General features: G+C 29.9%; 1 protein-coding gene across 2 annotated transcripts; it reads left to right on the top strand.

Annotated features, from left to right (window-relative positions):
• Positions 1 to 5,609: 5,609 nt before the first annotated feature.
• Positions 5,610 to 8,390, top strand: LOC105140390 (ethylene-responsive transcription factor ERF053-like). 2 transcript variants are annotated; one of them, XM_011047199.1, is made up of 2 exons: positions 5,610 to 6,003; positions 6,128 to 8,390. In XM_011047199.1, exon 2 carries the CDS (start codon positions 6,155 to 6,157, stop codon positions 7,562 to 7,564), a length of 1,410 nt encoding a protein of 469 aa, XP_011045501.1. In that variant the 5' UTR covers positions 5,610 to 6,003; positions 6,128 to 6,154; the 3' UTR covers positions 7,565 to 8,390. The 2 variants fall into 2 exon arrangements, with proteins under 2 accessions (XP_011045501.1, XP_011045500.1); XM_011047198.1 differs by having other exon boundaries at positions 5,613 to 5,719; positions 5,769 to 8,390.
• Positions 8,391 to 12,200: the final 3,810 nt, after the last annotated feature.

Genomic DNA, 12,200 nt, shown 5'->3' on the forward strand with positions numbered 1-12,200 from the left:
CGAGATTTAATAAATCCCATTTGATTTAATAGACTTTTAATCGTATTACAATGAGAAGTTATAAAAAAAAATGGGTCTGAATTTTTTTAGTTTTGTTTGGTTAAATTTATTTTATTTGGTTCAATTTGATTCAAATCAATATAAATTGAATTAAAAAAAACTAATTTAAATTATATAACAAATGCAAAAAACATCATTTAATTTGGTTATTTTTGGGTCGATTTTTATAAATATTTGGTTTAATTTGTTAATTAATTTGCTCACCCTTAGCTACTATAATAGTTTTATTTTTATTTTTATTTTTACTATAAAAGAGAGATTCTAACTCTAATTTTTTTCCCAAAAGATATTAATGTCAAATGAATTACAATTTATTGATAAAAATGCATTATTGATTATGTTAACCTACAAAAATTATTGAGCAGAAGTTACTTTAAACTTGCGTTGATCATGGATGATTTATAAATATAGAATACTTTAATATAATTGATTATGTTAAAACACGTTCCTTCAAGACTTGATCTTTTCTCGTGTTGCTTTAAAACCTTTGCAATTTAATAACAATTTAGTGAAGACTAAATACATTTTTGGGATTATTAATTAAGATTCTCTAATTTCAGGGATAAAATTAAAATTTAAAAACTTATGTTAAGAAATAAAATACAATTTAGTGAAGACTAAATACATTTCTGGGATTATTAATTAAGATTCTCTAATTTTAGGGATAAAATTAAATTTAAAAACTTATGTTAAGAAATAAAAAAAATCCAAAAGAAAGTTTTTTCAAATCTAAAAAAATCATAGTCATTCATTTAGATTAAAGGTGTGGGATTTTTTAACACCAAATTCTCTGAATTAAATTAAAATATTTTAATGAAATTTTATATTTGGAATCCTCTTAAGTGTTAAAAATTGAGTTTTAAATGGAATTCAATCTTTAAAAGTGCTACAAATATAAATAATAGGTCAATTAAGAAATTGAATATTAAAACTATTTTTTAAAATACTTATCTAGTTTTTATTTTCAAAAGATTTTTGAAGAAATAAGACGAAGGCAATGAGAATGATATATAAAACAAAATGATTTAAATTTTATATCTTTTAAATATATAAATTTAATTTATTTATCAATTAATTAAATTTAAATTAAACACTATATATAATTAAAGTCAATTACAACAAAATTTGCTATGTCTTATTTTCGAAGAAAGCAAGAGTTTGGTTCTTAGATGTCTATCCAACCGAAAGTGCTCTCGCCATGTTGATTTGACTGCTTATGAGATGCATTGTAAGATCATAATAGCAGTTTTTATTCTTCTATGTTCAAGCTCTTATACAAGTGCTCTAGTCACTTGTGTGTGTGTATGTGTATATATATACAATTGCTATTGTGGGAAAGTAGGGGCTCTTATACAAGTGCTCTAGTCACCTGTGTGTGTGTATATACAATTGCTATTGTGGGAAAGTAGGAACCTTTGCGGTTTTCTATATATATAATCTTGTACTAACCTTTTGAGGGTATGCAAAAGCACACAGTATTTTTTAATGTAAAGAGTATAATATAAAACTTGCATCTTAGCCTCATTTTAAGTTTCGGTTCTTGAAATTTTTTTAAGGATTAAGTTCTTCTTGAAGCTAGTTAATTTGATTATAAAAGTAAAAATGTTGGGCTTGAAAATTACCACCACCCGTAAAACAAGTTATATGTCGAGCTTAGAATTTTATTTGGATTTAAAATTAGCACCGGTAGTGGAAGAGAATGTCCTAGATGTTGTGTTGTGGGTGTGTTATAGAGCTTGCACACAAAAGAATGCTTAAAAACTATGAAGATAGTCTAGATGACTTGTCTTAAGGTTTAATGTTGCTTGTATAAGCTTGAATGTAAGTGGATGTACTCATGTAAATGATAGAGTGGTCAATGTCCTTGCCACGTGTAATTTTGGATTACTTGGGGAAAATGCATAGAGTGATGACAAGCCTTTACCAAAGTTGTATGAGTTGGAGGTTTTATGGACCGTGTAATATTAATGATGATAAATGATTAATTTCTAAGGGACATGTTGTAAGAAGAAGTCTTTTCATTTAATACATGTATATTTTGTTTGCATAATTGATGATGACTAACAAAAATTAACAAAAATTTAATGGTGAGTCATGCATCAAAATCAAATAATTGGCTTTGAGGTGTATTTGACTAATCAGGGTTTAAATATATAGAAAATTTATAAGACCCTGACTTATTTCTCCTTGTAAAATATTATTCGTTATGGCTCAGCCTAACTCGGTTTCTATGCCTTATGATTTTGTTTCTTGTAGCCCATAAGCTCAAAACGTGTCCTACAATGTTAGGTACCAATTGTTTTAATATGTCCTGACTCTTTTGATGTGAGATGTTACAATCCTCTCATCTTAAAAACAAGTTATTTTCAGCTTTGATACCATATGTAAGGCCTGATTCACTCCCCCTTATAGAATGTTATTCACTATGGCTCAACCCAACTCGGTTTTCATGCCTCACAGTTTTGTTTCTAGCAGTCTACAAGCTCAAAACACGTCCTACAAGGTTAGGAGTCAGTTGTCTTAATATGTCATGATTCTGGACATTGTCTTAATATGTCATGATTCTGGACACTGTTCTTTTAATATGAAATGTTACAAAATCACAATGAGTCTTTTACCTAAAAGTGTTGTCATATTTGACTTTATAGATATTTCAGGTTCAACTCGAAAATAAATATGTAAGTATGCTAGTTCAATAAGATTTTTAGGAGGCTAAAAAATTCATTCAAAACCTAGTTAAATATTATATAATATACTCAAACATAAAAGAATATAATTTATATTTGGATTTTAGATACCCAGATAAGCCTCATGGGGCATTAAAAATTTAGATATATATTTTTATATACCTTGTTATGAATTTTGTGATATAGGCTACATGTTTATGGTTTAGAAGTTAAACCCATCACAATTTAATAATTTTTTTATATCATACGTAAGCTTATTTACTTATACAAACCAGAGTCTTTTACTCGTAGAAACTATGAATGTATTTTTTTTAATTAAATTTCATGCTATAAAATCAATATATGCAATTTTTAATTTTATTTTTAACTTTTTGGAATGCTCATCCATTAAAATATGAACGTGTTCGCATAGCTACATTCATAATTAATTTCGTTGCCGTGACTTCCTATTACCGGAAATTCCGTTGGAAGCACCGCTTTCTGGCCGGAGCAAGTGTGCATGTGTTTTCTGAGATCTTATCAATCATAAGGCAACATACTCAATAACGCCACTTGAAAACAATACAATATTCTCTTTATCATTGCACGGCCATTGAAATTTAAGTAGCAAGAGTAATTTATTCCGCCAGCCCTCCATATCTTTTATAGGCACCTAATTGGTTATTCAATTTTAATATTTTTTTTAATATTATATTATTATTTTTTAAATTATTTTTATATAAAATTATATTAAAATAATATTATTTATTTATTTTTAAAAATTTATTTTTGATACTAGTATATTAAAATGATTTAAAATTATAAAAAAATTAATTTAAAACAAAAAAAAATTCAAAAATATTTTTAAACCCAAACAATAACAAGTAGAGTTGAAATATTGGAGAAAGAAAAATGTCACCGATCTCCAAATATTTTAGCCAGGTGGTAGGCCGGTAATATCTTCTCAAAGGTACTTGAATCTAAATTTCTCTAAGTAGGTGGATGAAGAAAGACCTTTCTTTGTGTATTTTAAACTTGTCCTCCCGTGGCAGGAAGAGGCATGGTTTTCAAATCTTATTTAGCCTACTAAGTTGGAATGTAATTTGACTGATTTGAAACTAAAATTTAGATCGGGTTAAAAAAATAAAGAAAGAAAAAATTCAATAACTTGATTGTTCTAATAAGACTCGATTAAAAACTCGGTTGTAATTTTTTAATTTTTATTTATATTTTTATACTAAAATAACATTATTTTGATTTAAAAAAATTAACTCAAGTGATCCAGTCAAAACTCAAAACTCAAATCTTGAACTGGATCAGATTTTAAAACTATGGAAGGAGGTATACCCCCACCTCAAGAACTTACTTTTAGGTTTTGAATTTGTTTGGTATTGTAATTTTTTTAAAAAAATAAATTTAAAAAATTATATATTTTTGTATAATTTTAAAAAATATATATTAGATTAAAACTATTATGAAATAAATTTGTGTATGTAAATTAAATAAAAAACATGTCTTCATGAATAAAAAGTAAATTATTCTAGCTTCTATAAAACTAAAATTTAAAATACAATTATATATAAAATCTAACAAAAAAAAACATAAATTATTTAACTAACCAAACGGGTATTTTTCACGGGCTAAAATGTCAAACAATCTCTTAATTTGTCATGTTGGGTTTATAAGTTAAATAATTATCCATTTATTTATTAATTTATTTAAATAAGTAGTTTAACTCAAAAGAAATAATTAAAAAATAGTCACGAGAAAATATATTTATTCTCGTCACTCTCTTATAATCAGTTAAAGAAGGTATTTTATTGTTAATATAGCATGGTCCATTAGACTTTTAATATGCGTGTGATATTGCAATACTGACATGAAAAATAACTCGAGCACAAACTCTTAACGTAAACAATGTATTAATAAGGTATTTTTATAGATAAATACTCTAAAATATGTCCAGTCAGTACAACTCGTAAGGATAACTGTTTGGGACCGATTAAAAAAAAATAAATCCTGACTATTAGATCAACTCATATATTATAAAGTTAATATTTTTATTAAAAATCTAAAATGATATATTTTTTAATGTTCTTGATATTGATTTATTTATATTTAATCAAGTTAACTAAATCATTAAAAACTCAATTGTATACATAAGATTTTATCAAATTAATATTTTTTTAATTTAACTTCAATTAAGTTTTAAATTATAATATTTACACTAGAAAAGGCATCTTATCTTCTTGAAGCTTTCATCAACAAACTGTTCCTAAGATTTAAGTTGAAGAAAACTTAAATTAACATTTTGTAATGATAATAGAAAAATTTGCACAGAATGTTAGAGAGCGGAGATGATAATTTATATTGAATTTGATGAAAATAAATCCAATCTAAATAAATAAATATTTTTAGGATTTGATGAATAATGAATAAGGTATAAATATTGTTAAACATGATCTGAAACTGGTCTAAACTTAATCTAAAATATAAATTTATATTATGTAAATATATTTATAGAATATTTAGATTTTTTTAATACAATATAACATATATATATATACACACACAAATTAATATTTTGACATATATAATTAATTAATATTATTATTTTATTATTTACATTTTTAATAAAAAATAAATACTTATTGGATATTTAAAATATAATTTTTTACTTTGATAAATAATAAATAAAATATTAATATCAAAAAATGCAAACTGCGGGATCTCTGTCACAGAGCATAGGAAATAAGAGTTGAACAACAAAACGTGCGGGTCCCAAACTGAGCTAACCAACCACGAGGCTTCAACAAATTCTCTGCTCTCTCTCTACACTTCGCAAAAGCCTTTGCTCGAAAATCTTTTCCTGCTCGCATATAAATCCACGTCCCCTGCTTCTCCCCCTCTCCAAACTGGAAAATAAACTCTCCCCTGCTTTCTCTCTGTTTTCGAGCTCACCAAAATTCACTCCACAAATACCAAAAGACAAGATTATTTCTTCATCACTACAAGCAGAAGCACCAATAAACGAACAACAACATTTCTTCATCACTACAAGCAGAAGCACCAATAAACGAACAACAACACCACCCCTTTTGGATTTCTTTTACCTCTCTTCGTTGCGCTCGCTCTCTCTCTTTAGTATTCATTTTCTAGAGATGGATTGCTCAAGATTTGATATGTCTGGTATCCGATTCTGCTTTTACTGCAATCGGATTAGCCATTAAATCCCATACAAGATTCTCAAATCTCTTTTTACCAAATTTGGATCTTGGTATTGTTGCTTTTCATTTTTCTTCTTTTGAGAATTGCTTTCTTCTTTACCACATTTTCTTTGGTATCTTGTCCTCTCTAAAAAATTCTCTTATATCCCTTTGCATATAATATAATCTTTTCAGAGAGAGCGAGCGAGAAGGTAATTATCAATGGCTGCAGCTAAGAATAATTTTGGAAAATCCAAGAAGGGTGTTGTTGACGTAACTCGAAAGATGACGATGGAACAAGATTGGCAGCTTGATAGAGGCAAAAAAGAAGCTGATGTTGGCTTCGAGAGGAGGCAATGGAAACCGGTTTTTGGTGAAGCTTTCTTGTCGGATAGGCCTTTGAAGAAAATCTGTAGCCCCGAACGTCAAGAAAAGATACAATCCTCTGCTTCTTTAGCTCATCAAATACCATCTTGTTTCTCTGTCTCTTCTAGCTCTGCCTCCACTCTGTCTCTGAATCCGCCTTCTTCCTCGCCTTCACCTATGTCATCTTCAAGTTCAAGACTTGTGTTTCCTTTTGCCTTTGAAGGGTCTAATCAACATATTCAGTGCCCTCAACAGTTTAGAACAAACCCTTCATTGCCAATTTTCCGTCCACTATCTCAAGCTGCACAGAATCAACAGCAAATGATTTCTTTTGGTCACAGCCAGCAAAATGGCATTGCATATCCTTCGTTTTTTGCTGGAGGATTACCAATGGCTGACCACCAGCAGCAGCAGCAGCAGCAGCTGTTTCAGTACTGGAGTGATGCATTGAACTTAAGTCCGCGAGGAAGGATGATGATGATGAACAAGCTGGGGCCGGATGGGAGGCCATTGTTTAGGCCTCCGATTCAGCCTATAAACACGAGAAAGCTTTATAGGGGAGTGAGACAAAGGCATTGGGGAAAATGGGTTGCCGAGATTCGTCTCCCTCGAAATAGGACTCGCCTTTGGCTAGGCACGTTTGACAATGCAGAAGATGCTGCCTTAGCTTATGATCGCGAGGCTTTTAAGTTGAGAGGAGAGAATGCTAGGCTGAATTTCCCTGAACTTTTCCTCAACAAAGATAAAGCAACTTCCACAGTTCCAAGTTCAACAGTTTCTTCTCCGCCGACTCCCGATCAAAGTTTAAAGCCCAAACAAGCCCAAGAAGGCCTTCACTTGCAGGCAGAAACCATTTCACCACCAGTATTACCACCACAGCCGCCAGAACAACCTCCAGGAGACAATCCTGATGATGATTCCTGGATGGGTTCGAGTGGGGCTACTGTGAGTGATGAGATTCAGGCAGTGGCAGAGGGGTCTAGTGCAGGGGAAGGCATTTCGGGGTCTCAGGAATTGGGGTGGGGAGACATGGAAGAAGCTTGGTATAATGCTATTCAAGCAGGTTGGGGTCCAGGGAGTCCTGTGTGGGACGATTTGGACTCCACTAACAATCTTTTATTACAATCTCACCTTCCTTTTGTTAATCCAAATCAACAGCAGTTTAATGATTCTTGTGTTCTCCAAGACAACATGGGCTCAGCTTCCTCCTCCTCCTCCTCCTCTTTCTTCCCAACGAAGTCATACTTTTTGAAGGATCAAGATTGATTGACACAGTCACACATAAGTCTAGTTTCCCACTGGTATAGCATAATAGCCCCCCTCTCTCTTACTTCTCTCTCAAATTTTAGTATTTTCTAGGAGGTTTTGGGACCATCCCCTTAGATTTTTTTTTCCTCCACTGGTTGCTGATTTTTTTAATAAACCAATTTATGACTTTTGACCTGCTATGCTTAGGAAACTATGATCTCTAGACTCACCTTTTTCTTTACTCACTGGTTGCAGATTTTTCACAAGCAACCTGTGATTCCCTTGGAGCCTTACTTTCTTTTCTTATCAGTATTCCAAAGGCTTCAAACCACTCTTCCCTTTTTCTCCTTTCCAAACCTCCTTCACACATTTTCTTGCTCCTATCAATCCTTTTCCATTGCATCTATTGCACAAAGGCTGCATATTTCAGGCCTCTATGCAATGAAAATCTAGCTTTATAGCTCATGCATTTTCTTTCCTGCTGATTTATCTATCCAGTCTCTAGGTAGTCTCCCTCATCCTAGGAGCATTCACAATCTTGGTTTTACATCTTTTTTTCTTAGCTGTTTCCGTACTGGAGAGATGCATTGAACTTCCAAGATCAGGACCAGCATAGAAGGAGACAGTTTGGTGATCTCCCTCTTCAATGGTCTATCCATCACAAGCTTAGTTTTTCTGCTTGGAGAATGGAATCAGACATTTGTAATTTTATAGATTTTGGAGTATGTTATGATCTTAATTAACATTGTAATGATATGTCTCCTCTTTTATGAACAATAGTTGTAATGACAGATATTAAGCAATTTGCAGCACTATCTTCTTTCATTATCATGTTCTATTTTCATTCCATTTTAACCCTTCCTTTACTTTGATCTTTGCTGGCAGCCAGTTTTTTCGACATTTGATGGAAACCCTATGTCATGGTAAAATAATTCTTGTGTGGATTGATTGTAGTTGTAGTCAATTTGGTCTGCAACAAGGCATTACTGTCAAAAAAATTCCATGCAATCTTGCTGTTGAAAAACCCGGAACAATTATAAATGAATACTATAATAGAAAAAAAACTAGAAAGAACATAAAATTTAACTAGGCTTGGCAATGTATTCACATCCACATGAGCGAGCAATTTTTATTTTTTAACATGTTGAAATGGAATTATATGATATGTATTTACAGTAGATCTTAAACTGTTTTAAAAAAACCTACTCATTCAAGAAAATTTAGTCGTCCAAGAAGTATTGATATTTTTTTCTAATATCTCTTTACCGTACCATCTATCATGAGCCACAAACTACAACAATTTTGTTGTCCAGTAAAGGATCTTGGAGTTCTTTCGTCAAAATCCTTCATATTTAGAGTATTTGAAAGATCTGAGGGTTGTGAATCTGTCCCAGACATGAAATCAACAGAGAGATTCAAATACAGGCCAGTAACATACAAAATATACTAATTTGCATGGCTCCAAATGACTTTTATGCATTATTTCGCAATGGTTTGATGAACAAATTAAGAAGATGGGACAGAGAAAAGAACCACAAAGTACTAAAGTCATTGTCAAGATGCATGCTGGAATGCGTACTCCATTATTAGTTCCTGTAGTTTCGTAATGGTTTACATGATTGGTTGGGATGGCAAGTACGTTTGTTCTCTATTTTGTCATCTTGAATCCATATGTAATGGAAATATTGAGAGTTTTTTTAAGGAAATATGGCCGATCTAAGACCTACTGTCGAGAGAGACTTCATTGAAAGTTCAGGTGACGATATCGCAAGCCATAAAAGAAAGATTTAGCTGCTAGAAGAAGAAGAATAAGTCATCTTGAGCAAAGAGAGTACGCCAATATGACAATGAGTGGAACCATAAACATTTACAGAACTCGTGGAATTCAAAGCTGAATTGGCTTATTCTGCTAAAGGGAATCTGAAATCTGAAAATGTGAACAAAATATGGATTTTTTATTTTATTTTATCTTGAATGTAGAAAATATTTCTTATATGGGAATCTCACCCGATTCAAGAATTGTTTATCACATCATCACATGTCTATAAAATTCTAGCATTTTAGGGATTTATATAAACCATAATTGTTAAACTAAACTTAAAGCATGACCCGACCAAGATCTTAGATTATCGAGTTAGTGTATTGGTGATGTGTGTATATAACATGTATATATATAGGGTTTATATGAAGAGATTAGATGTCACAAGTTTATATTTCGTAAGTCATTTGTGTATTTTTCATTTTCTTTAATTTAAAAAACTATATGAGTTGGTATAGTAAGTTGGTAAAACATTTCATTTATGTGTTTGATATTTTAATGTTGGGTAATTTTTAATTAAAAATATATTAAAATAATTTTTTATTTTATTTTTGATAATAACACATCAAAATCATACAAAAAATTTTTAAAAGTATCAATTTAAATTTTTTTTTTAAAATAAAAAATAATTTATAACTACATAAAAAAAATACACTTTGAACCGTTTTAAGTTTGAGTGTCAGCAATTTTATTTAAAATCAATATTTTAGTTGGTTCAATTTAATAAAATATTTTTAATCTGGTTTAACTTTAAATGTGATCCAATTATATCGTTATCATGGAGTTTTTGAATTAATTATTGAATTAAATAGGGTTTGACAAATACCGTCCAAACAACTTTACTTATTATTTATGGCATTAAACCTTTAAGATTAAGTTATTGCATTGAGTGTGCTAATGATAATGAGATTGTGGGGGCCATTTTTGCCGTCCTATGAGATCATCTACTTCACTTAATTTCAACCAGCAGGATGAGGATGGATTAGTAAAGAGAAGATGCTAAATCATGAAAACGATGTCGTTGATAAAATATTATTTAGTTACTAATCATGAGGTTAATAAGGAATTAGTTGGGAATATCAAGCCATGGTGGAGAGGCAGCTACGGATTAAGATGTTGATGTTCCTTTCTGCACACCAAATCCAACATTTTGATGTTAAGGTGTGGCTTCCGTCTTTGTCTATGAAGAACAAGCATTATTATTCTTTTTTTAAATATATAATAATTTTGGCCTTTTTTGTGCTTGAAGCCTCCATTATTGTATTTATTAACAAGTAAAGACAAATTTGGAATTGGTATGGATGCATGAATAGGACTACATGTATATCTAGTTTAATTATATTGTATTGCATGTAATTTTATCGGGTTAGTTAACTTGGTGATAAAGTAAGTGTTTGTTTTTGTATTTTAATTTTTTTTTAAATATTTTAAAATATGTTTTTGTTAAATTTTGAATGAGTATTAAATCAAAGATTTTTTAAGTGTTTTTGGATAGTTTTATTATACTGGTATTAAATATAAATTAAATCTAAAAAAATATTATTTCAATATATTTTTAATTAAAAAATAGTTTTAAAAAATACTTTGCACTACAAAAACCAAAAACCAATATGCTCTCTTATTGATTTTATTAATTTAAATTGAGGCTAATATATAAAAATAATAATTTTTTTTATGTAATAGATTAATATGAGAATAGTATCCCTCCTCCCTTAATTTTTTTCTTTGAATTAATATATTTTTAATATTTCTAAATTATTTTGATGTGTTAATATCAAAAATAATTTTTTAAAATCAAAAAAATTATTGACATACTTTTTTAAGTAAAAAGTACTTTAAAAAATAACCATAATCATATAAACACTTGTTTGACAATGTATTCGGAAAACGCTTTTGAAAAAAATTGATTTTTTTCTTTAATATAATATGTTTTTGATATTTTTAAATTATTTTAATGTATTGATCTCAAAAATAATTTTTTTAAAATAAAAAAATTATTAATATATTTTTCTAAGTGAAAAACACTTTGAAAAAACAACCACACCCACACTCTAAACAGGCATTCGAGTTGTATTTGGTTGAAAATGGGCTGGGCCATGATGCATTATGGCTTTGTTCACTGTGGATTCGAGTTGTATCTTGCTGAAGTTTGCTGGTTGAAAATGGGCTGGGCCAGGATGCATTATGGCTTTGTTCACTGTGGGTTCGAGTTGTATCTTGCTGCAGTTAGCTGGTTGAAAATGGGCTGGGCCATGATACATTATGGCTTTGTTCACTGTGGGTTGCTAGATGGATCAAAACCTTAACTTAAATTTCAGAAAACTTGCGCTTAAGAGATTTACTAGTTATCTTTTCAACTTGCAAGCCCATAGCTAAATGGATCAAGTCTCCATCCCAACCCGTCATGGGTGCCCATACAATGCTCTCTCCTTTTGTTTTCAAACACAAAATCTTGTAAAATAAAAAATCACCAATTGTATTTGAAAAGAAAAAAAATATTTATTAAATTTGGGATTTATATACACTACAAGATTTAAGTCACATGTTGATTGGTTGATTTGAGTTAATAAAAAATTAAAATAATATTATTTTTTAAATCAAATTAGATTTTAATTAGATTAACCAAATTACTAGTTAATATCCTTTAATTAATTAATTGAGTTAATTTTAAATTAATTTTTTCTACAATCAACCCAAGTTATGAATAAATTAAATATAATTCTGATTAATTTATTAAATCCAACAAAACTAAATATCATTTTAGAAAAATAATGTTAAAAGCGTTTTCTCTATGGTTTGTGCATATTGTCCCATTAATTGTACACGAAGGGAAGT

Source organism: Populus euphratica, unplaced genomic scaffold (assembly GCF_000495115.2).
Source record: "Populus euphratica unplaced genomic scaffold, PopEup_1.0 scaffold106.1, whole genome shotgun sequence".
Taxonomy (NCBI): Eukaryota; Viridiplantae; Streptophyta; class Magnoliopsida; order Malpighiales; family Salicaceae; genus Populus; species Populus euphratica.